The sequence below is a fragment of the Sorex fumeus genome, unplaced genomic scaffold (assembly GCF_029834395.1).
Source record: "Sorex fumeus unplaced genomic scaffold, SorFum_2.1 ptg000072l, whole genome shotgun sequence".
NCBI classification, from domain to species: Eukaryota; Metazoa; Chordata; class Mammalia; order Eulipotyphla; family Soricidae; genus Sorex; species Sorex fumeus.
The window spans coordinates 43852825-43880094 of NW_026606129.1; the positions used below are offsets into that span (position 1 = coordinate 43852825).

Sequence of the window (27270 nt, forward strand, 5' to 3'; positions counted from 1 at the left end):
GGTTAAAGAAACTTTGGTACATCTACACAATGGAGTACTATGTAGCTCTTAGAAAAGATGAAGTCATGAAATTTACATACAAGTGGTACAATATGGAAAGTATCATGCTAAGCGAAATGAGTCAGAAAAAGAGGGATAGACATAGAAAGATTGCATTCATCTGGGGGATATAAAGTAACAAAGTATGAGATTAATACCCAAGAAGAGCTGAGATCAGCACCAGGAGGATTACTCCATAACTTAGAGGCCAGCCGGGTATCCTAGAGGAAAGCGCAGTTCAGATAGAGAAGGGAGCACCAAATAAAGGATGTTTGGAGGATCCTCCCAGGAGGGGAGATGCATGTCGAAAGCAGACTATGGACTGAACATGTTTGCCACTCAATGCCTCTTTTGCAGACCACAACACCCAAAAGGAGAGAGAGAACACAGGGGATTGCCCTGCCACAGAGGCGGGGGGGATGGGGGTGGGGGGGTATTATCCATGGTGGTGGAAAATGGGCACTGGTGGAGGGATGGGTATCTGATCATTGTATAATTGAAACCAAAGCACAAAAAATTATAAATTTACAACTGTAAAAAAAGAAAATAAAATAAAGGGGAGAAAAAAAATGACCCTTGTTATTTGGGGGGCTACAGCCAACAATACATGACTGTTCCCTCGATATTTAAATAGATGCTCATAGAGCATCATCTGTAATAGAAGGCTCCCTACCATTCTCTAGGAAAGTAAGGTTTTATTTAGTCACAAGAGAATTCATTTGTTTTTTTTTCCTCTTGAAAGAATCTCACCAAATCTTGCTGTTTACTTCTATCACAGCACTATCAAACTTCAAAGCGGAAATCGCTTTGATATGTTTCTTCTTGCAAGTAAATATTCTTCATTTATTCACTGAGTCACCCTGCAGAGTTATATACGTCCAGAGGGACAAATCTGACTCACTCCTAGTTTTCATGGGACCTCTGATTACATGGGAATAGGTAGACAGCCACAAGTGTGAAGTCATTTAAACCCCATCATTTTAGCTAGTGGGTAGTGGGTTTAAGAGTGGAGAGTAGGGGCTGAGAAGGCCAGCTGGGAGGGGTCAGCTTCTTTGGGAAGTTGATAGTAAGGCTGAGGGGAGGGAGTTGACCAGTTGCACTCATGCTGGTAATGCCATGTTTCTCCAAACAGTCTCCGATTTGGGGGAGTTTTAGAAGGGCATGTGTCCATTTGGAATTCACTGGCAAAGGCTACTGAATATGTCAGAAGCTGAGAACAGAATATTCACCATTAGAGTTGGCAATAGGAGTTCAGTGGTATGTGGGGTTAAGTGCTCTATGAGTGCTTAGGTATAAATTTATATCAGTTTCTGTAGAGTGAGGATGATGAGTTATATCATGGCTGACATAATGGAAGAGAAGGGGCACAGGTCTCATTCCTCTGCATCTGGTTGAAGTTAAGAACAGAAGGGGATTCAAACCTCAAGGGCCAGGGGCCAGAGAGAGCATAGTAGGTACTCTTCTTTTGGACACGGCTGACCCCAGTTCCATCCCAGAGGCTGCATATGGTTCAAAACACCAGAGGGTGACTCATGAGCACAGAACCAGGAGTAAGCCAGCAATTCCATTTCTTGGTATTTACCCCTAGGACATAATAATATTCATTTAAATGAACATACACACACCATTATCCATTGGGGCACTTGGCACAATAGCTAATCTATAGAATCAACCAAAATGTCCAACAATAGATGAGTGGATAATGAAGATGTGGCATATATACACAATGGAATATGTACATACATATGTATACATACATTTATGTGGAATACAGCCACAAGGAAGGATGAAATCATGAAATTCACCACAACTTGGTTGGAACTGGAGGGTATCATATCAAATGTAGTCAGAAGAAAAGGGACAAATACCATATTATCTCACTTATCAGTGGTACATAGAATAGCAGGATGAAGGAGTATAATGTGTCAGATTACCATTGGCCCTAAATTAGAAATAAGAAATAAGAAGGACAAGAAAAGAACAAACAGCAGGGAAATTAAGAACAGCCAGAAGGGAAGTAACAGGAGCCAGGGATAGTTCTTTCACACATTAGTGGTGTAGAGGTATAATATATGTAAACCACAGAGCCAACAATACTGTAAGCATGGAACCCAAACTACAACAACCAAATTTGAAAATGTGCCTGTTAAGGAGACAGGCTGGTGGGTGGGAAAGAATTCAGGGACACTGGTGGAGGGTTACTGTTAGAACATTAAATGTCTGCAACTGTACTATAAACAACATTGTAAATCAGTGCCTTAATTTTTTTAAAAAATGAAAGATAATAAACATAAAGTAAAAACACATACATAGAGTATGTTATTTTTTTCAAGACCCACACTTTAAAAAAAGCCCTACTATTTTACACATGGACTTTGGATACACTTTTTAAATTTTTAATTTAATTTTGGGGGGGCAGAGCCCGGCAAGCTCCCTGTGGCGTATTCGATATGCCAAATACAGTAACAACAATAGGTCTCATTCCCCTGACCCTGAAAGAGCCTCCAATTGTTGGGAAAAGATGAGTAAGAAGATGCTGCTAGCACTGTTTACAATAGCTAGAATCTGGAAAAAACCTGAGTGCCCGAGAACAGATGACTAATTAAAGAAACTTTGGTACATCTACAAAATGGAGTACTATGTAGCTGTTAGAAAGAAATGAAGTCATGAAATTTACATACAAGTGGTACTACGTGGAAAGTAACATGCTAAGCAAAATGAGTCAGAAAGAGAGGGACAGACATAGAAAAATTGCATTCATTTGGAGAACATAAAATAACAAAATAGGAGACTAACACCCAAGAATAGCCACGATAAATACCAGGAGGTTCACTCCATGGCTTGGAGGCCAGCCGCACATGCTGGGGGAGAAGGCAGCTCAGATAGAGAAGGGAGCACCAAATAAACGGTGTTGAGAAGATCCTCCCAGGATGAGAGATGCATGCTGAAAGTAGACTATAGACCAAACATGATTGCCACTCAATGCCTCTTTTGCAAACCACAGCACCCAAAAGGAGAGAGAGAACAAAAGGGAGTGCCCTGCCACAGAGGCAGGGTGGGATGGGGGGATGAGGGGGTGGGAGGGATACTGGAATTATTGGTGGTGGAGAATGGGCTCTGGTGGTGGGATGGGTACTCGATCATTGTATAACTGAAACCCAAGTATAAAAATTTTTAAGTCTACAACTGTACCTCACGGTGTTTCACTAATAAAAATTTTTTTTAAAAAAGAGGCTGCTAAAATCTCAGGGCTGGGAGGAATAGAAATGTTACTGGCACCCGCTCGAGTAAACTGAAGATCGACGGAATGACAGTGATACAGTGATTTAATTTTTTGGTGGATTTTGGGCCACACCTGGCTGATCTCAGGACTGTGCTCCTGGCTCTGCATTCAAGTAACACTCCTGGTAGTGCTTGGGGAACCATATGAGGTTCTGGGGATTGAACCTTGGGCGGACTGTGTGCAAGTCAAGTCTTACCTACTTTTCTCCCTCCTCTTTCTCCCCCCACCCCAGCCCTCCATATCCTCTCCTCTTCCTCCCCTCCTCTCTCTTCTCTCCTCTCTCTCTCTCTCTCTCTCTTCCCCCACCCTTAAAGGGAAGGGACATAGGAGTATTTAAATTTTCACTTCATTTCCATTCAATCTCCTTCCTTCTCTAGTTAACTATAATTTGGAAATTAGCATACATCACATCACTATATTTAAACTGTTTGGGTTTATAGATGTGTGTGCCTACAAAATATATAATTGCATGTGTTTTCTTCACTTCACCTGAAGTTTATGAATATTTATACATGTGGACTGATTCAGATTCACTGGAATCTGAAAGGAGCAAATCTTTCCATTTTTACAATTGCTTTATCCCCTGAGGAAGAAGTGTAGAGGCATCTTTCATTTTTGTGCATGTATGGATTTTTGTTGTTGTTATTTCTTGGTGCTGGGGTTAGAACCCAGGGTCTCATACATACAAAACATGCTCCGCTACTTAGCCATGCACCAGCTCTTTGTGCCCAATTTAAGTAAGTGGCTGGAAATAATGGAGCATGGGGCTATGCCTACAAGAGAGCAAGGAAGAATGGATGCTCAGGAGCCAGACAAATAATACCAGGTGGAGCATTTGTCATGCATTCAGTCTATTGAAGTCTGATCTCCAGCACCCAAAATAAAGCCCTCTATTCCCACCAGGAGTGATCTCTGAGTATAGAGCCAGGAGTAAGGCTTGGGCACTGCCTGGTGTGGCCAAACACAAAAACAAAAGGATGCTAAAGAGCCAGAGAGTACGGAACCTGCCTTGCATGTGGCCAACCTACATTCAACCCCAAATATCAAAGATGGTCCTCTGAGTACCAACAGGGGTAATCCCTGAGTACAAAGCCAGAAGTAAGCCCTGAGCACTGCAAAGTGTTCTCCTCTTACTCAGAAAAAAATAAAACAAAAATGATGCCCATTGGCTGTGTCTATTGAAAAAACCTTGTATTTTATACTACCTGTGCTATTAAACAGTAAAGAGGAAAGTTACAGCAAGCTGCTTGATAGAAATGGAAGCCACATATTGACTTTCTTCTCATTATGAGGCCTTTTGATAACCAGCAGTATCCTAAAAAATAGTAGATTATTCCTGGGGATGTCAGTTCATCCTAATTTGAACCACACTTTTACTCTATTCTATAGTTATTTCAATTATGGAGATGCCACCAGTAAAAGCATCAAATTGAGGAAAAACATACCTAACTGACTTATTTTAGTAAACTCTTTCAAAAAGGAAAAGAAGTGGAGGGAGCAAAGAAGAAAGAAAAGAGATGGGGAAGGCAAGGTGGGAGGAGAAGAAATATAAAGAAAGAAGAACTGAGGCAACACTCAGCATTTTCTGTGGACTGGACACCAGTATTTACCTGCAACTGTCTCAGTGTAGGAACACTGGTAGGTCCAGACATTAAGTCACTGGGCCAAGATCATACAATTCATTGAGCTAAATTCCCCCAAACTTTTGGCTGTGACTATACTCTTGCAATCATGATATAGTTTTATAAAATCTACTGCTAAATCTGTCTCCTCTACTAAATCCTAAGCAACTTGAGGGTGAGAGTTTTATCTTCGTATAACTTATCCTTGGCATCCATCAGTAGTTGCGGATGAAATATTTGATAAATGAATGGATACAATACACACCAGTAAGAAAGAGGAGTTGAAGGATGATAACTAAAGGCCAGAAGCACTGGCCAAGGTGAAGGAGGGAGGGAGGAGCCAAGGGGACCAAGCAATGCTGGGGTTGGAACGCAGTTCCCACATGCATGCAAAGCCTGAGCTCAGCTTTCATTCTAAACCCAGACCTAGTATTTTGTTTGGTTGGTTGGTTGGTTGTTGGGCCACAAGTCAGCTGTGTTCAGGACTTAATCCTGGCTCTGTGCTCAGTGATCACTCCTGGCAAGGCTCAGCGGGCCATATGAGGTGCGAGAGATCAAACCTAGGTCAGCCAAGTACAAGGCAAAGCACCTTACTATTGTACTGTTGTTCGGAGCCCAGATGGAGATTTTTTTTAAATCCCAACAGTGCCTTTCCCTTTTTTGTTGCTGTCAACTCTTAACTCTGCTGTCCTAATAATGGGGTTGCACACAAACCTGACTCTGATACTCACAGACTTTTAGCTGTTCTGCCCCTTCCCACCCCCCCCCCCCAGAGTGGGTTCCCACACATGCTCTCAAGGCACTCACTGAGGTTTGAATTACTTGATTGTGGTGCTTGTACCCCACCCTCACCAGGGGCCACAGTCCTTTGACGAGGCACACAGCTCTGGTTTCAGGCTCACTGGGGTTTGCTGTGGTGTTCACACATGCACAGAGGAGCCCACAAATTTTTTGGTTGTGGGACTCACTGAGTGGTACCCCTTGGTGCTCAGCACATGTAGAGGAACACTTGGTGACAGATGAGTTAGAAGTCGCTTGCTTGCAACACCAGGGATCGCAAATAGCAGAGCCACCAGGATGGTGCTTGGTACAAGTGGGGAAACATGGATTGGAACTTGTCACCAGACTCTGAAAGGCAGTTACTCTCAGTCACTGCACTATTTCTCCAGGGCCTAGAAGTACTTTTCACTGAAGCCTACATGAATTCTGTGTCAGAAATTCACCATGCACTTCATTTAAGTGATCACTGAAAAAGTTACTCTTCTAAAAAGCATTTTCATGAATCTTATACAAAAGAGTTCTAATATTACCATGGGGGAAGCAATTAAAATGATCATTTCTAAATATAAAGCATAAGCAATCTTTTAAAAATTTTATTTGCTGTTCAGGGGGGAAAAAAGCTAATCTTTACTCTGGAAAAAACTGAAATTCAATTTTCATTTGTTTGCTAAGCAAGATTTGCTAAAATCTAATTCGCTTTTAATGGTACAGCACTCTTGGAAAACAATGGTTCGGTGTAACCTACTATACAATTTTGAGAAAGGGGCAACACTCAGGGGAGTTAGCACAGGCCTTTCTTCAGGAAAACTGGACCAACATAGGAAATGAATCTTCTGCATCAAACCCCATACCGGATTTACCATGGTGGTGGGATTTTCAGTTATGTGGCAGTAGGGATGGTGGGGGACAGGGGTGGGAGGGGGATGCCACCAGGGATTCAATCTCGGGTTACATACATGCAAGGCCTGTTGCTCTACCACTGAGTCTCATTGCTGATAACAAAGATGCCGTTTTTCTTTTTAAAACTCCATCAGATACAACGAGGTTTGATCATGTTCTTGTCTCTTACTTGCAGGGAAACAACTCTCCATGGAACTAAGACTAGGCTTTCAAATATTTCTTTATCTACTTAGAATCCTATTAAATAAGGAAAACACAATAAACTTATGAATGTTTCCCTTAAAATAAGATGGTTTTATCATCTAATAGTTATCACTCGGTACTCTAAACTCTGAATACACACAAGCTAAACTAAGATGTAAGATCCTTTGAAAAATCTGAATTTTTCTATACTGAATTTAAAATACTGAAGTATACAATAAATAAATATGCAACAAATGGTTTCTTGCTAATTTTACATCAACAAAAGTCTTCTCACACATAACAGTGAAGGCAGTCTGGTCTTTTTCTTTCTATATCTTTTTGACTTTCAGGCTATACCTAGGAGTGCCGGGGGCTATTGCCATCTGCAGTGTTCGGGATCACTACGGTAGTACTCACGGATTTTGCCAGGTATAGAAGGCTGGAGGCCATTCTACTCTAGATAATGACTGCCAATCAAACATTTTGCCTAAAAGCACAGCTTCCCTGAGTCACGAGGGAAGTCCTGCCAGGTGAATGAGTCATCATTCCAGATACTTGCCAAAATGATGAATTATGACTCTCATTGGACAGTGAGGCCTCACTCTGTTTTGGTTACAGAAAACAAACATATAACAGCCACAAAAATTAACCACTATTAGACCACCAATAAAGGCAAATAATGAGAATTAAAAATAGATGAGACCAGGGAGAAAGCACAGCAGATATAGCAGTCGCCTTGCATGCAGTGAACCTCGATTCAATCCCTCGCCCCATATATGGACCCCTAATCCTCACCACAAATTATTTCTGAGCACAATGTCTGAGTAAGTCCTGAGTAAAACTGAATGAAGCCCCAAAACAAAATTAATAAACAGCTAAACCCTCAAAAATTAAAAATTGAATGAACAAATTTTGATCTGATCACAATGCAGGAACTAGAAATTAATAGCACTGAGATGATTTTCACCTATCAGAATATAGAGATGAAACACCTTCATCCAACACTTGATACATCTTTGGCACAAATTGGCGCTCTCAGAACATCACAAATGGCACACTCTCGACTCTGATGGTTGTGTGGAGCCCTGGAGTATATGATTTAACTGGCATGGGATATGATCTGGGTTTCTACCACTTAAAGCCTTCAAGAACAGGCAAGTTTGGGTATCTTGGCTTATCTACCATTTGGTCAAGCAACTCCACTTCTCATTATTCATCCTACATGTTTGTAGATTTGGCAAAAAATGACCAAGTTCATGGGTTGTAACTTTGTTTTAGAATGCCAAAAGATTCCCAAAACACAGATGATCACCAAAAGGAAATGTTGAAAAATGCGATAGCACAGCGAGTAGGGCGTTTGCCTTGCATGCAGCCGACCTGGTCAACCAGAGTTCGAATCCTCCACCCCTCTTGGAGAGCCTGGAAAGCTACTGTGAGTATCTTGCCAGCATGGCAAAGCCTGGCATGCTACCCGTGATGTATTCAATATGCCAAACACAATAACAACAAGTCTCAAAATGTTACTGGGCCCGCTCAAGCAAATCAATGAACAACAGGAGGACAGTGACAGTGACAGTGGAATATTTGTTAAATATAATGAATACTTAAAACAGCCACAGATGAGATGTGCTTTACGTCTCAGCAAACTGTTATGGGATTTTTTGTTTATTGTTGGGTTTTTGGTTTTTGTCGTTGTTATTTTTTTTTTTCTTTTTTGGTTTTCGGTCATTCCCAACTGTGCTCAGGGATCAGTCCTGGTGTTGCTTAGGGAACCATATGTGATTTTATTAAAATATTAAATTATGCTGGTCACATCATTCTCAGGAACATAATTAGAAGTAAAAATGAAGATCAAATTTTATTTAACTGCCCCTAGCGCCATCTTTACAGCATACAGCCAAAGAGAAGGGCCACATGGAGGGCTGGCTCCACAGCCCCTGGAGAAAAAACCAGGTTCCAAAAAGAGCTGAGATCATCGGGAAGTCCCAGATGGGGTAGGTGCCGCATCCCACCTCCCCCAGATGGAACCCCGGTGACCAGAAGCCTCTACAAGCATAGCTCGAGTATGCGGGAACTAGGACTTTTCCCCCAAACCGCACGGCCGCTTACGAGGCCGCGCGACATCTCTCTATATACAAAGTGATCAATGGGAAGTAAATCACCCAACGTTTCTCCCTGAAAATCAGAGTTAAGTTTGGAGCACGGCCACAGCCCCAGAAACACAAGGACTTAATGCAGAATGCAGCAGCTTGGAGCAGAAAAGTGAACGGACTATGCATTAATCCAGGCCATCAAGTCTGCCCGGAGGGGAAAGGGTGTTGCCCCATTTGCCCTCTCTTCTCTGGAAAGAAGGATGGCGGCCACATGGGAGCCTTGTGGACAGAAGGTATGAGCTGGGGGTGAGGGGGCAACTAAAACTTCATGGGAAGGGGGGCGTTCGGGTCCGTCCTTCACGCCCTACCGAGGCCACCAGTTGCCCCCCCACGAGCGGCTCTCCAGCATGGCCACAGCCCCAGAAGCACAAGGACTTAATGCAGAACCCAGCAGCTTGGATCAGAAAAGTGAACGGACTATGCGTTAATCCAGGCCATCATGTCTGCCCGGAGGGGAAAGGGTGTTGCCCCATTCGCCCTCTCCTCTCTGGAAAGAAAGATGGCGGCCACATGGGAGCCTTGTGGACAGCAGGTATGAGCCGGGGGTGTGGGGGCGACTAAAACCTCATGGGAAGGGGGGCGTTTTGGTCCACCCTTCACGCCCTACCGAGGTCACCAGTTGCCCCCCACGAGCGGCTCTCCAGCACGGCCACGACTCCAGAGCACAGAAACCAATCTCTTAATTATCTGACTTTCAGTAGAAATACATCCAGTGTTAATAAGTAAAATAGCAGAAATCCAAAACCAACATTTAATTCTTGAACCCAGCTGTAGAAAGCAAATCACTTCACAATGCTTTTTCAGCATGTCTGATTTGGGGGTGGGTAAACTCTAAATAACAGTGGTGAATCTTTTATTGAAACAATGAATCTAATCAAAGCAGATAGAGTGTTAACTAGAACTCATCTGCCTCACAGGGACTGGGAGGGGTGAGGGGTGGGTTTTTATTGGGGTTCTTCATGGTAAAAAATAAGTATTGGTAAAGGGAAATGTGTTTGATATTTGCATGACTGAGACCTAAACCTGAAAGCTTTGTAACTTTTCCCACGGTGATTCAATAAATAAATAAATTAAAAAAAAACTAAACTACCTTAATATGTTTTAATAAAAAATAAACTACTTTTATGTGTTCAATAATCTAAAAAAATTATTTAACTATTATATAGTAGATGAATATTAAGATGGTCAATATTATCAGTAGAATGAAGGGAAAATTAAATGAAACTTTACTTTTATCTGTTAGTTTGGCAGACATATTACCAAGAGTATGAGTGAACACTGATATGAAAAAGAATTCCTTACTGGATGGCTACATGCAAAAAAATGGGCTCAGAACTCTGCCTAATGTAAGATCAAAATGGATTAAAGACCTCAACATCAGACCAGAGACCATAAGGTACATTGAAAACAAAGTTGGCAAAACCCTCCATGCCATTGAGGCTAATGGTATTTTCAAAGATGCCACACCACTGGCCGAGCAAGTGAAAACAGAGATAGATAAATGGGACTATCTTAAACTAAGAAGCTTCTGCACCTCAAAAGAAACAGTGACCAAAATACAAAGACAGTCTACAGAATGCGAAAGGATATTCGCCGAATACACATCTGACAAGGGGTTGATGTCAAGGATATACAAAGTACTGGTTGAACTTCACAAGAAGAAAACATCCAACCCCATCCAAAAATGGGGCAATGAAATGAACAGAAACTTTCTCAAAGAAGGAATCCGAATGGCAAAAAAACACATGAGAAAATGTTCTACATCATTAATCATCAGGGAGATGCAGATCAAAACCACAATGAGATACCATCTCACACCTCAGAGACTAGCCCACATTCAAAAGAACAAAAGCAACTGATGCTGGCGTAGATGTGGCGTGAAAGGGACACTCCTGCACTGTTGGTGGGAATGCCCACTGGTTCAGCCCTTTTGGAAAACAGTATGGACGGACGTTTCTCAAAAAATTAGAAATTGAGCTCCCATTTGACCTAGCAATACCGCTCCTGGGAATATATCCCAGAGAGGCAAAAATGTATAGTCGAAGTGACATCTGCACTTGTTTGTTCATTGCAGCACTCTTTACAATAGCCAGAAACTGGAAGAAACCTGAGTGCCTAAGAACAGATGACTGGTTAAAGAAACTTTGGTACATCTACACAATGGAGTACTATGTAGCTCTTAGAAAAGATGAAGTCATGAAATTTACATACAAGTGGTACAATATGGAAAGTATCATGCTAAGCAAAATGAGTCAGAAAGAAAGGGATAGAAAAAGAAAGATTGCATTCATCTGGGGGATATAAAGTAACAAAATATGAGATTAATACCCAAGAATAGCTGAGATCAACACTAGGAGGATTACTCCATAGCTTAGAGGCCAGCCGGGTATTCTAGGGGAAAGGGCAGTTCAGATAGAGAAGGGAGCACCAAATAAAGGGTGTTTGGAGGATCCTCCCAGGATGGGAGATGCATGTTGAAAGTAGACTATGGACTGAACATGTTTGCCACTCAATGCCTCTTTTGCAGACCACAACACCCAAAAGGAGAGAGAGAACAAAAGGGAATGCCCTGCCACAGAGGCAGGGTGGGATGGGGGGGATGGGGGAGGGAGGGATATTATCCATGGTGGTGGAAAATGGGCACTGGTGGAGGAATGGGTATTTGATCATTGTATAACCAAAACCCAAGCACAAAAATTTGTAAATCTACAACTGTACCTCATGGTATTTCACTAATAAAAAAAAAAGAAGAAAAAGAGTTCCAAGTAATTTTGATAAATAAGACTTTTTTTCAGAAAAAAAATCTTATTTAAAATATCAACCCCTAGGGAAAGTTACTTATTTCAGTATTTAAACCAACAGAAAATATTCAAGGACACACACCAAAAATGCATCTACTCCCTGTCAGAAAAGATCACATGGCAATGATGGAAATGAGAAAGATAGGAGATTATATCTAGATGTTACTGTTGGAATTTGATATAAAGACAATATTCAAATATTGCTTATGCAAATTAAAATAAAGAGAAGCTCACAAACAGTCCATTAGATTTTTCTTATAAACTCCTTTACAAAAAGTATGAATAAATTATTTCCTAAAACTTATCTCAAGTCATTTTTCAATTTGAACAGTTAAACCTAGTGGTTGGCTCTCCACTAAAGCTTTTCCCCCTCAATGGAAAGAAATTCAGGTCCATGTAGTAGAGATCATCAAAAGAAGAAGGAGTCTAGAAAATATGCCACAAAATATGCTAGAAATATTTAAAAAATAAACAAGATCCATTCCATTTAGCAAATGAATAAAATCATCATACAATGCCAGCACTTGAGAGCAAAGGCCAAGAAAAGGAACCTTTACCTGAAGGCCTTTTTTTCAGCTCATGCAGAATCATTCTCTAGAATGGAATTTCTCCTTTGGGAAAAGAACGGCACCTTCCTGAATGACGATTTAAAAAGCTCATTGGTCAGAAGCTTAGAAAGCTCTGAAAACCCAATATTCAGAATTGGCAAGGATTAAAAGGGATTTAAAGTGCTCCCAGATTCTTTGGCAACAGGGAAGAGCACAGCATAAAACTTGCAAGTTTGGGGCCAGTGTGATAACGGGGAAAGCACTTGTCTTGCACGCACCTGACCTGGGTTCAATCCACAGCACCACATAAGGCTGAGCCCTGCCAGGAGTAACCCCCAAGGATCGCTGGTTGAGAACAAAAAATTTAAAAAAAAAGAGAGAGAGAGAAGAAGAAGAAAGAAAGAGAAAAAAACAACTTGCAAATTTCCCTCCAGGAATGAATAAGGCAGCTCACAGCATGGGAAATGTCTCAGTGAGGGAAACAGTCCATGCTTAAAGGTACCCAACACACCTTGCCACCAAGACCTGGCCTGCCCACAAGGGAAGGATGTTTGAGTCCTGCCTTTCCTTTGATCTCTGGATATGGACAGTTACTACAGACACAGCGATGATACTGGCTTAGCATCTGCAGTGCTTTCTGGAGTTAGAGCACAAACCAGGTGAAAGCAAAGTCGGGGCTGGGAGGTAACTATATAATTATTCTCCGTGAAAGCAGGTCTGGGAGTACCTTGGCCTCTACAGGTGGAACCCAAATGCCTCAGCAGTTATGGGGGTGCCTCTGCCCCATAGGTGGTGCCCAAATTCCAAAAAGACTCAGTTACAACTCCACACAACCAAAACCAGGGTTCTTCTTGGGAGCAATAAGCCGCCCCCCTTCCTCTATCTCCCTAGAGGCCTGGGTGAGGCTTGATCTCTCTGACAAACCCTTCTCCATAGCCTAAAGTGGTAGCCACTAATTTCACCACCAGAAGAGTCACCATTATGACATGGAGTAACTACAATAATTGCAAAAACTCTTCACTGTGCAATGAAAGCATGCCAATCAAATAAAATGTTAGAAAGTAATGTTGATAAACTCTATAGAGAGTTTATTAACAGCTGCTTGGTTATTTAGAAACCCCTGTTAACTTTTTTTAAGGAATATGTGTTGACTCATTTCCTCCTTAAAGAATTCACAATTTTATGAAAATATCATGCACTGTACAGTATGTAAACTCCAACACACACACACACACACACACACACACACACACACACACATACACACACACACTAAGATCCAAAACAGCCGGATCAAGATACTATGCACCATGAAGAGCTAGTACTGTGGAAACTCAAACATTAGGCTTTTAGATGTGGGTTCGTTTGGCTCCCCTTACCCCCAGTTGTTTTTCTTTTTGAGGCCACACCTATGGGCATTAGTGGCTATTCCTTGCTCTGTGCTCATAAGTGACCCATTGGTGGTATTCAGTGGACTACAACAGGCTCCAGGGAGCCTAACCAGGGTCGGGCGCACGCAAGGCAACCACTTTGCCTCCTGTACTATTGCTCCCCCTCTAGGCTTTCAGAACATCATCACCTCTAACAGTTCAAGAGCACATGAAAATCAGTTTACAGGTGAGAAACAAGACTCAGTACCTGGTGAAAGCCGGGCTGTGTTCCGTCAGCGCTACCAGCAGCTTCAGTGCGTAGGATGGCACTGGGTCGGGCTGCGTGAGGATGTGCTCATACCTGAGAAGAGAAGGGGATTTTACAATTTACTTGGTGCATTTCCTCACTTAAACTCCTGCTAAACAACAGAAACACTAGGCCACAAGGACAAGGACCTGGATGGACAAAATTGGGAGCTGGAGAAGCTGTACTTTATTTCAGGAAACTTCAAACAGCTTCACTTGTTTTTAGGAGGTGGGAGTAGAGATGGGGTTGGTGGATTGGGAGGCTACACCCAGCAGTTGGTCAGGGGCTACGCCCAGTTCCATGTTTGTGGTCACTCCAGGAGGTGCTCAAGGGTCACTCCTGGAATTGCTTGAGAGACAGTTCAGTGTCAGACATCAAACCCAGGCCTCCTACATACAAAGTATGCGATCCAGCCTGTTAAACTATCTCTCCAGCCCCCAAGAGCTTCCCTTTTTTGATGGTAGTGCTGATACTCTGCCTCACATGAGTGTTGTCTGGAGGCTAAAAGACTCCACAGAAAACACGGCTTTGCTATTCCGAAGCTGGTTAGAGGACGCAGGGCTCCCTCACACTGGCACTCTCAGTGGGGACTGAGGCAAGCAGGACGCACAGCTGGGTCACTCAGGATGACCCCGTGCACCGGCTTCCCTCTGCTCTCTCCCCTAGGGACACAATATTCCAGCACTTTCCCGAGTTCCTCAGTAAGGCAAAGGCAGCTCTGATGTGGGACGTTTCTGCCCAACGAAGCCCAGCAGAGACTCAAGAGACCAAGGGTTGTCTAGGGGGTGACCACAGAGGTGGTCTCCGTCTGACACACGCTAAAATCCCAGAAAGAAAGCAGACATTTAGCAAAACACATCCATTGTGTAAAGGATAGCTGAGATGTCATGAGAAATCCTGATGGGACACATGTCCATGGTATGCCAAGCACCCACATGCTGACCTTACATGCGAGTCTGCGAGTCTTTCTGGGGTAGCAGCCTCAGGTCTGCCATGTTAACTCTTTTTTTTTTAAATTTTTATTAGTGAAACACCATGAGGTACAGTTGTAGACTCACAAATTTTTGTGTTTCGGTTTCAGTTACACAATGATCAAGTACCCATCCCTCCACCAGTGCCCATTTTCCACCACCACGGGTCCTAGTATCCCTCCCACCCCCCATCCCCCCATCCCATGCTGACTCTGTGGCAGGGCATTCCCTTTTGTTCTCTCTCTCCTTTCGGGTGTTGTGGTTTGCAAAAGAGGAATTGAGTGGCAATCATGTTTGGTCTATAGTCTACTTTCAGCATGCTTCTCCCAACCTGGGAGGATCTACGATACCCATGACATTCTTCAAAGAAATGGAGAAAACACTCCTGAAATTTATATGGAACAATAAGCCCCCACGAATAGCTAAAGCAATTCTTGGGAAAAAGAAAATGGGAGGAATCAACCTCCCTAACTTCAAACTCTACTACATGTTAACTCTTTCTCCACAGCACTCTTGGCGCTTTAAACTCTTTACAACTGAAAAGGAAAATTGTTACCTGAGAGGAGAAAACAACAAAGGTGCTTATCAAGTTTCCACAGCAAAGTTTCTCCTATGCTCCCACATTGCGGGCCAGGATGAGGTTGGCTTATCTGCTGTCTCCTGACCCTAAATTTAGGCTCAGCTGCCCAGCAGAGAGCACCACACAGACACTGAACAAGTGGTGAGTGAATGAACGAAGACACGAACTACCAAACACAAGCTAACCACCAAACTAACCAACCTTCTGACTTCATCGTGGCAACAACCAATAACTTCAAGAGGAAGCAAAATAATCTGAACTGTATATTTAAAAATCCATGACTTGGAGCAGATGCTTTTCATCGAGAGAATAGGGCCCCAGGCTCTTACTCAGAGCTTATTTACTCTCATTTTGGAAATCATTATATAACAAACTTAATTATGCCGCCTTTGAGCTCACAGCCATTAAAAGGGAGCCAAGTAAAGGGAGGAGAGGGACTATTTATTACAGAGAGGCAACCTGAGAATCACCAAAAAAAAAAAAAGGAACTTGAAAGAATAGGAAAAACAAAAGAAAGCAATCCTGAAATGTCCCATAACACAGCTGCCTGGCGAGCATCTAAAACAGAGCAAGAAGCTGCTCAGACTTCAATGGGACCAAAGGACCCATCACACCTCTATAATGTTCCAAATGGGTACAGGGAACAAGAGAATGCAAAATTGGGATCGGGGCTATGTCCAAGCAGCAAAGCACTTGCCCTGCATGAGCAAGGCCCTGTGTTTGATTGTCAGCACCACCAAAAGTAGGAATAATAGTAATAATACAGAGGGGCCAGGAAGGGGACTCGGTGGTAGAACATCTTCCCTAAATGCATGAAGTTCAGGGTTTGATTCCCAACAAGCTGAAACTATACATATTAAATAATAATAAATAATAATAATATAAGACAGGGCTGTAACTCAGTGGCAAAGCACTTGTCTTGCAGATACAAGATTATGGGTTCCATTACCAACATTAAAGAAAAAGATGGTGAGGGGGGAAGAGAGAATGCAAAATTGAGCAGGAGCTAAGGAGCTACCATATTTTAGATAGTTTCCTTCTCCAAGAATTTAAAATTCTTCCCTAAGAATAAAAAGTCATTCATAATAAAATAATAAGTAAAGCATCAATACATCAAAAAATATACATTTTTTAAAAGTACAGCAAAACAAAAGTTAATATAAAAGCAAAACATTAAGTTTAGGAAAATAATACATTTTAAGGAGAGGAGTAAAACACAAAAATCAAGGAAACACCTTTAGAGGTAATAAAAACATTTATAAAATTTAACATCCACTTTAAAAATATTTAAAGAAATAACATGCTAGAAAGAAATCACTAATTTCTCTCTGTGCAATATTCTGATAAAGACAAAAATCTGTTGTCAAACTTGGGGGTAACCAAGTCTACACTGAGATGCAAAGACTTGCTAGAGGACTTTCAGAAGCCGCTGTTATAATCCCAGTTATGGTTTATAGCAGTAAAAGAATTCTGCTTATAATCAGCATAGATAAAAGTATAGAAGGCAAGACACTTGCCTGGCATGTGCTCACCCAGGGTCATAAGGCTCCCCTGAGCACTGACTGCCAGGGTGACCCCTAAGCACAGAGCCAGGAAAAGCCGCTGAGCACTACCAGTCTGGCCCACCCCCAAACAAAACCAAAACAATGCACACATGAAGCACTGCTGGTCAGTATTTCTCCCAGAGGCAGCCCAGGGCCAGTTTCTTGGTATTATTCAGGGTTTGAATACACTCACCCCTACCACATGAAAATAAGAATGCCACCTGGTGGGGCTGGAGCAGTAGCACAGTGGGTAGGGCATTTGCCTTGAACGCAGGTTCAATTCCCAGCATCCCATATGGGCTGAGCACCGCCAGGAAGTAATTCCTGAGTGCATGACCCAGGAGTAACACTGGGTGTGACCCAAAAAGCAAAATAAATTTTTAAAAAAATGCCACCCAGGCTGGAGAGTACAGGGCTTAAGATGCTTATTTGCTAGCACATAACTGATGCCAATCCATCCCATCCCATCCCATCTCCCCTACCCACCTGCCCATCCTTCCTGCCTCTGCCAACAACATTACCTATGTTCCTGGAGCACCATTAGGAGAACCCTGAGCATAGAGCCAGCAGCAGCCCTGAACACCTCCAGGTGTGACCCCCAAACAAACAAATGCACTCCTTTGCAAATCTGCAAATTGGTCAGTCAAGGAGCCTCAAGGGGGGCAGGGTCAAGGGGGGCAGGGTTGGCCAGCAACATTAGATGAGTATTCACAGGCCTCACATGACTGGTTTGCTATATCCCACAGCCAGACCAGTTGAATAACTCTAATGATTGACCATAGACAATGAATCTCAAAAAGCTTTCATTTTATTTTATTTGATTCTTGTAAGTGCCAAAGGGAAAAGTGGCACGAATTAGCAATAAGGAGGGAAAGGGATGGGGGGAATCTTAATAGGATTTAAAAACGCCCACTATTTAAAAGATATTTAGCAAGACTATGTCAACTCTATATTTAAGGAAATATTGGTGGAATTTGATTGACTGAAGTAAAACTCATAAAGTTGCTTTTATTTATCTAACCTTGAAATAGTAGGAAAGGCTGAAGCTTATTCTCAGTCCAAGCCTGAAAATTTCCCTGAAAAATCTCAGTTTGTTTTCCTCCCCTCAAAAAAAAGGTAGAATTCACAATGAGTATGTTTAGAATACAAATATTAGATACACTGAATCAATTCACCAAATTAATCAAAATTCACCAATTTAATTAAAGAGGGTTAAAATGGTAAACTAACTGAGTCAAAGGGATGCTGTGATTTATTAAACTTCTAAACAGTGAAGCAGAAGAGCTGACAGTAATTGGATCTGGCACTCCTAAGGCGACTTGACAAGAGGCAGAGTGATAAACCCCACTCCATAGACAGCCAGGGAGGAGTCGGCCTCATTGGATAAACAGATTAGAGGGGCAGTTCCAGTTCCCTGAGTCTGGGCTCAGACAGAAATGGACAGCAGTACCTGAACAATGTATTATCTCAACAGAGACCCTCCCCCCCTCCCCAGGTCAGGGGCCTTTGACAGGGCTCCAAAAAACTAGAACCCAGACAGGAAGAGCCACTGATGTAATTTCATATCTATTCCTAAGAGGAGGGAAATTATTTAAAGAAGAAAAAAAGTAATTATAGATTCAGGAATCCAAGGCTTGAACTCTTGTTATCCTATCGAGTGGAGGAAGAAATCAGTAGTCAAGTAGACATGTTAACAGAAAATTGTGATATGCTATCTAGACCCCATGTGCCTGAATGATGGAGATGTGGAAAATTTGGCAATAGCGAAAGGTTTCTAAAGAACACAATGACCAAAAATTAATTCAAAATAAATGTATCATGAATCTGAAGTGTTTCTATCGACGCTTGCCAGGGTTGCTTTTCCTGGGTGAAAAGAGGTCATAGCAGGAGTGTTAAAAAGCCCTGTTCAATGTTTGCCACTCAATGCCTCTTTTGCAGACCACAACACCCAAAAGGAGAGAGAGAACACAGGGGATTGCCCTGCCACAGAGACAGGGGGGATGGGGGGGATGGGGGTGGGAGGGATATTATCCATGGTGGTGGAAAATGGGCACTGGTGGAGGGATGGGTATCTGATCATTGTATAATTGAAACCAAAGAACAAAAAATTGTAAATCTACAACTGTAAAAAAAAATAAAATAAAATAAAGGGGGGAAAAAAAAGCCCTGTTCACCATAATTTTGGGTCACTGTGAGAAGTGACTCAGAGGGTCAAACCAAAGACCTTGCCAAGTAGAAAGAAGTACCGATTTTGTTGGAAGAAAAGAAAGTATCATAAAGAGGTTCCCTCTGGGTGCTAAGAGAGAAAAAGCGCAGTGGTTAAAGCCCTTGCTTGCAGAGGTCAATCCTGGTTCAATCCCTGGTACAAGCACCATCAGGAATGATTCCTAACAGCCAGGAGTAAGCTCTGAACACTGCCAGTTGTGAACCAAAGAAACCAAAAGAGAAAACAAAGCAATTGACTCTGCTAGGATTAATCCACAAACACAAATTTCACATCTCAAGGAAATGAACTCAGAATTGACGAGTGAGGAAAGAGAGTGGTGAGTGTGAGGGTCGGGGGGTGCGGTGGGAGAGAGGAATAATTTGAGAAAATACTGTCATTGTCATTGTCACTGTCCTCCTGTTGTTCATCAATTTGCTCGAGCAGGCACCAGTAACATCTCACAACAGATTGTAAAGCTTGTTGTTACTGTGTTTGGCATATTGAATAAGTCACAAGTAGCTTGCCAGGCTTTGCCGTGCTGGTGAGATACTCTTGGTAGCTTGTCGGGCTCTCCGAGAGAAAATACTACAAACAGAAATGGGAACTATAATGTGGAATATCTTGCTATAAAACCAGGACAACAATTCAATAAAGGTACATCAAAAACACATATAAGTTAAAAGAAATGTTATATTCAACATTGGACAAGAAAAAATAATCTTAGAAAGCATTATAATGGTTAGGCTATACCTAATGAAAGTGTATCAGCAGGGTCAGGGAGAAATCTCAAATGACTATGATTTTGAGATATCTCCAAAGAGCAGGCTTTGCACGTGGGAACCCAAATTTTTATTCCTGGCACTACATGGTTCCTAGAACATTGCTTGGAGTGGCCCCCAGGTACCAAGTCAGGAGTAGTTCCTGAGCACTGCTGGGTGTGGCTCAAAAACAGAACAAAAAAGGGTATGTGTTACCTAGAAGCTAAAATTAAATTTTTTATTTTATTTTAATATGGAAATAAAATTTAGTCTTAAGTGAGAATGCCTCTTTAGTATGACAAAAAAAACTATATATAGCTTTAAATTTTTGAAATATTAAGTAGTTTTTATGGCAAAACCACAATAAACAAACCTAACAGGAGTGAAAAAAAACTTCTTGCAGAAATATTTGTCATACAAAGAACTAATATTCTAATATGTAAAGGGCTAGTGCAAACCGATTAAAAAACACCTGCCTAAGAATTCAATGGCCAAGGAACCCAGAAGGAAAATTCGACCTCATTAATATCTGAAGGAAAGCAAGCTCTACTTAACAGGGTTCCAGGAAACAAAGTTGATAGTGTAAGTCAGCATCTTAGAAAACAAAAAGGCAGAACAGATCAAATATTCTTGAAATGAATGTAATATAAACAGTAATTCTACCACTTCTTTTCTTCCTCCCTCCCCTTATTTAATTCACTCACCAAATACAAGGAAATTCAACAAAGGTAAGAATGAAAGATGCAGCAAAGAAAGTGGTCATTGTGGCAAATACTGGGGTGACCTCACATGTCTTACAACTTGAATTTTTTTTGGACGGGAAGAAGTTGGGCCCACATCCAGTGATGCTCAAAACTTAGTCCTAGATCTGTGCTCAGGTATCAGTCTTTATAGTGCTCAGTAGATCATATGTGGTGCTGAGGATCGAACAAAGGGTCAGCCACATTAAGGAAAGTGCCTAAACCCTGGAACTATCTCTCTGGGGCAAAAGGGAAGTGTTACATGGTTTTAGTATATTTATATTAAGTTTATTCATATTTTATTGATATTAAGATATAGAAACAGGTGGCAAGACTGTTAATAAAATAGCTTTACATTAGTATGAATATTAATATTCACAGTATGATGTCAGGGAATAGGTAGGAGAGACTTGTTCCAAGGAGAGCATTTCAGAAAGCACTGAGTAAATCTCACAAGCAAAGGAGAAAACACAGAGGGGAGAGCAGGAAAATATTCATATAGGCAAAAGACAAAACACTGAGAATGGTGGGTGGCCAAATAAGCACATTGTTAATGCTATTTTTTACACTGAAAGGGTTTAAAGAGTTCTGGGCATGGGGGTGATATGAGAAAGTCTGTGTACTGAAATACAAATATAACAGAATGCCAGATGATTTTGAAGCTTAAGGTGCAAAGAGAAAAGAGCGATGTGGGTGGATTAAGAGGAAGCTGCCAAACAGCAAAGGCACAGCAGTGAAATCTACTTTGGAGAAAGCTGAGGACTTGTCCCTAGAGGGTTGTAAGAAAGAGGGAGATAATCTCCCATTGCACACAAAGGTTAACTTAAAATGGATTAAAAATCTTAAAACCAAACTTGTTTCTATAAATTGCAATGAGGAAAACAAAGGCAGGAGTCTCTAAGACCTTGATCTAACAAAAGTCTTAAATGATACAATCCTATTGCTTAAAAAAGGGGGGAAAAAAACAAGAGCAGAAATAAACAAACCAGACAACATCAAACCAAAAATCTTCTGCACTGCATCAGAAATGAGGTCTGGGCCAGAGAGACAGTACAGAAGTTAAGATGCCTGCCTTCGACATGACAGATTCATGTTTTATCCCACTATACCACATATATTCCTTGAGAACCACAGAACCAGGAATAAGCCCTGAATACCACCAGATGTATCCCAAAAAAAGGAAAAAAGGAAAGAAAAAAAAGAAGGCTAGAGCAAGAGGACAGTTGGTAGGGCATTTGCTTTGCATGCAACAGACCCTGGTTTGATCCCCGGCATCCCAGAGCACTATCAGGAGTACTTCCTGTGTCAGTAGTAATCCTTGAGCATCACCAGGTATAGCCCAAAACCAAAATAAAACCACAGAGCAAGTAGTAATCCTTGAGCATCACCAGGTATAGCCCAAAGCCAAAATAAAACAACAATAAAACAACAACCAAAAGGAAGGAAAGGAAGGAAGGGAACGGAGGGGAGGGAAGGAAAGAAACAGAAGAGAATCTAAATAAAGGGCTAATATCCAATACATATAAAACACTCTCAAAGCTCAACAACAAAAATCAAAAAACAATCCCAGAAGAAATGAACAGACATTTTCTCAAAGAGGATATAAAGACAGACAACAGGTATGTGAAAAAATGGTCATTGTCACTAATTATCAAGGAAGTGTAATCACTGTCATCCTGTTGGTCATCGACTGCCTCGAGCAGGCCCCAGTAACGTCTCCTTCTTCCTAGCCCTAAAAGTGCCACATTCGAGGCTCTTTCAGGGTCAGGAGAATGAGATCCATCATTGTTACTGGTTTTTGGCATATTGAATACGCCATGGGGAGTTTGCCAGACATGTGGGCAGGATACTTTTAGTAGTCTGCCAGGTTTTCCAGAGTAAGACCTAGATAATAAGATGTCGCTTCTGGGAGCTGGGTTTTATAGTCTCTGGGTCTTGGCTATTGGAATTACAGGGTGCCGGGGGCAGTTGGTGGGTGTGACGCCTGGAAGATGGGGGATCTGGGTGGAGGAGGCCCCAGTCCCAATCCGAGCAGGCTTGGAGATCTACACTCCGGGTCCTGCACACCTGGGTTCCTCGGCCAGTTCTTTCAGAGGAAGTGTAAATCAAAACAAAAATGAAATGTCACTTCACACCAGCAGCAAGAATGGCCTATATCCGGGGGGAGGGGGGGTTCAGGATGGAAACATACAAAATATGGTGGTGGGAAGGTGTAATGATGATGGGATTGGTGTTCAAATATTAAATGTAATCAAATATTGTGGTCAACTTTAGAAAATAAAAACAATTTTAATTTTAAAAGGAATGGCCTATATCATAAAGTCCAGAAACAGTAAGTTCTGACTCAGATGTGGTGAAAAAGTAATTCCATTTGCTGCTGGTGGGAAAACTTCTTGGCTCAGCCTCTCTGGAAAATGGGTTGCCTAGTTCTCAAAAAGTTAAGACTATGGCTTCCAGAAAATTCTACAATGCTGCTCCTGGGTTTCTATTCTAAGAACACAAAATCATTACTCCAAAAGGACATAGGCATGTCCATGGCAGCATTATTTACAATAGCCAAGATCTGAAAACAACTCATGACTAACAATAGTTGGCAATATATATATATATATATATAAAACTGCAGTATCTATACACAATGGGATACTACTAAGCTATGAAAAATATGAAACATTACAATTTTTTGCAGCCTGTATAGAACTGGAGAAAGTCAAAACTAGGAAAAATGAGTCTAAGGCAAAATGAGTCAGAGAGGAGAAAAAAATTAATAGCAGATGATTTTGCACATATGCAGCATCTGCAGAAACAAAGCAGGGGATTAAATGATCCCCAACAGAAACAGACCCTTAGGTATGGTCAATAGAACTGTGATCTGAGGTTGCTGGCTTGGGTGGTGGGTGCTCCTACGATGATGGTGTCCTGGTATTCTGGTGGTGTGCACAGTTAGCAGCACTGCAGTATAAAATAGTATAAAATAGTAAGATTGCTATGTTACCTAAAAGAGATAATTGCAAAAACAGAAGAAACACAGGACAGCGGTGGACAGTCTTTGGAACTTTGGTTATGGTGGAGGTATGATAAATTATGTAAAAAACATGGGACTTTGGCACCACTGTAAGCACTGTAAGCAGGTAACCTCAACTACAAGAAGATTGCACTTATTTTAGAAAGAAGAAAAAGATAGACAACCTACTCTTTAATTGAGAATGATAAAATTTTCACCCCCATCACTTCCCTCTGTTAATGATGTTGGTCGTAATAATCAAGATCACACATATGCTTGGTTGTGGTGCTCTCTGGGGGTTGCATTATGGGTTTTGCTGCTTGCCAGAGGTCATACTCTTTTCCCTGTGCTGCTCACACACATTCTTTTTTTTTGACTTATTAAAATAGACATTTATTCTAAAACAATTACTATAACCATAATGGTTTAGGCAATATGGTTAGGTTTAGGCAATATGGTTACAGTAGAATTGGCATCTATCATTTTTACTTTTTATTTAATTATTTTTTATTAAATCACCGTGAGATAGAGTTGCAAGCTTTCATGTTTGAGTTACAATCATACAATGTTCAAACACCCATCCCACCACCAATCTCCCCAGTATAACCCCCCTTTCACACCCTCCCCCTGCCTCCCTGGCAGACAATTACCCCCATACTCTTTCTATACTTTGGGGCATTATGGTTTGCAATACAGATACCGAGAGGCCATCACTTTTGGTCCTTAATTTACTTTCAGCACACACCTCCCATCCCGATTGATTTTTCCAACCATCATTTTCTTAATGATCCTTCTCTATTCCAGCTGCCTTTTCCCCCAGCTCATGAGGCAGGCTTCCAACTATAACAATCATCCTGGCCCTTGTCTCTACTGTCTTTGGGTGTCAGTCTCATGTTATGTTATTTTATACTCCACAAATGTGTGCAGTCCTTCTATGTCTGTCCCTCTTTTTCTGACTCATTTCACTTAGCATGATACTCTCCATGTCTATCCACTTATAAGCAAACTTTATGACTTCATCTCTCCTAACAGGCTCACACACATTCTGGTGTCTGCTTGCTGTGGGGAGGGGGCACTGAGATATGCACATACACACTCTAGGGGATCACACTTCCTGGCCACAATACTACATGGCTTCAGCATGGCCAGAAACTGCTCCTGCCACTGGCGACCACAGACAGCATTGCTGCTAGGTTAATACTCAGTACACCCTGCAGCACCAGGGAACAAACCTTAGCATTGCCCCCACCCCCACCCCATCCCAATAACTACTATTTCTGGCACTTTCTAGACAGTCTCTTGGATACTTGGACTAGCTGACATCTTGAGTCAATTCCAGGATTTTAGAAATGAAATAGGATATAAATCAAATTTTAAAGTTTTATTCTGAAGACTTTACAGTCCTTTGATTTTATATCACTTGAGATCTATGTGGTTCTTTATTTTCTTGCATGGATGCATACATATTTAAGTATACCAGTAACTGCATGAATATATAAATGGAGAAATAAACAAGTGGGAAGACAGAGGTTTTTTTTAAGAGAAACATAGATATATGTTTCTTCAAAACGAGTTAAGTGTAATTTGTTAATCCTAATATCTTAGACTTTTCAGTAAAATCAACAATAATTTTTCATATGACATCGAAAAACAAGATAAAAGCATGACCATAAAACAACACTGAGAGTCATAAATAGTATCCAAGGGACAGAACTATACTCATTCCAAGAAACAAAATAATGTTTCTCTTTACTATAACTTCCAAATTACCACAATTTAATCCCTCAAGGTTTGCACCTTCAATGGGGAGAAGAAATTAACTTAAGTTTAGATTTAGGCCCATGTCCAGGCATAAAGAATTAAGCAAGTGAAACAGAGTAAAAAATTCTTCTTTCTGAGAGGGATAGACATAGAAAGATTGCATTCATCTGGGGGATATAAAATAACAAAATATGAGATTAATACCCAAGAATAGCTGAGATCAACACCAGGAGGATTACTCCATAGCTTAGAGGCCAGTCGGGTATTCTAGGGGAAAGGACAGTTCAGATAGAGAAGGGAGCACCAAATGGAGGGTGTTTGGAGGATCCTCCCAGGAGGGGAGATGCAGGTTGAAAGTAGACTGGACTAAACATGTTTGCCACTCAATGCCTCTTTTGCTGATCACAACACCCAAAAGGAGAGAGAGAACAAAAGGGAATGCCCTGCCACAGTGGCAGGGGGGGATAGGGGGCTGGGGGGGAGGGATATTATCCATGGTGGTGGAAAATGGGCACTGGTGAAGGAATGGGTATTTGATCATGGTATGACTGAAATCCAAGCACAAAAATTTGTAAATCTACAACTGTATCTCATGGTGTTTCACTAATAAAAAATAAATTAAAAAAATTCTTCTTTCTGTGGTGCAAAACTACCTGATATAAAATTTACCACAAAAATAATCATCTAAGCAAAGGTCAAAAAAACACGTTCTTCTAATTCCCATCAAAGATTGGCCAAATTCATGTCTTTATTTTTTAAAACATAAATACAGCGGGTAGGGTGTTTGCCTTGCACACGGCCAACCTGGGTTCAATTCCTCCACCCCTCTCGGAGAGCCTGGCAAGCTACCAAGAGTATCTTGCCCACTCAGCAAAGCCTGGAAAGCTCCGTGACATATTCAATATGCAAAAAAAACCCAGTAATAACAAGTCTCACAATTTGTTGTGAGATGTTACTGGTGCCCACAAGAGCAAATGGATGAACAAGAGGACAGTGCTACAGTGCTACTGTGGATAGGATGACAAAGATGCAGCGCAGAAGCAGCTGCTGAATGTCCTTCAAGACATCAACAGAAACCAAATAGTCAAACACAGACTTTTGTTGGACATTATTCCAAAGACTTACACAACTCTACATTGTTCTTCCATAAGTTTTATCTACCTATAAATTTCAGTTTTGCAATGAAATACAATTCAAGTTTGGAAAGAATTTAGTAAGATTCTCAAAGCCTTAATAATTTATTAAGTCACAGCATTGAGGATTTGTCAAGACACAAGACAGATGCTGAATGCCACATAGCCATAAAAACTCTGTCCACTGTCCCCCCGTTGTTCATTGATTTGCTTGAGTGGGCCCAGTAATGTCTTCATTGCAAGACTTCTTGTTACTGGGTTTAGCATATCGAATACGTCACAGGTAGCTTGTCAGGCTTGGCTGTATGGGCGAGATACTCTCAGTAGCTTGCCAGGCTCTCCAAGAGGGGCGGAGGAATTGAACCTGGGTTGGTCGGGTCGGCCGCGTGCAAGGTAAACACCCTACCGCTGTGCTATCGCTCCAGCCCTCTGTAAGCAATTTGATATCAACCTGATCTCCCATTAACACAAAACATCCGAAGCAAAAATAAAATATGAAAACTAAAATGTATACAGTATACCAAAGTGATTTTGGTCTACCAAAGGTAAATAACATAGCATGAAAATTCCCCCGGTTTGCTACCTTA

The 27270-nt window shown here is 41.5% G+C and overlaps 1 protein-coding gene across 1 annotated transcript in view; it reads right to left on the reverse strand.

Moving 5' to 3' along the window:
* ULK4 (unc-51 like kinase 4) overlaps nucleotides 1-27270 on the reverse strand; it is a 583905-nt gene that overhangs the window by 330422 nt on the left and 226213 nt on the right. Inside the window, exon 30 of the mRNA XM_056128948.1 lies at nucleotides 13948-14040. Within this exon, the coding sequence (XP_055984923.1) occupies nucleotides 13948-14040 (93 nt within the window). The remainder of the gene's footprint in view (nucleotides 1-13947; nucleotides 14041-27270) is intronic.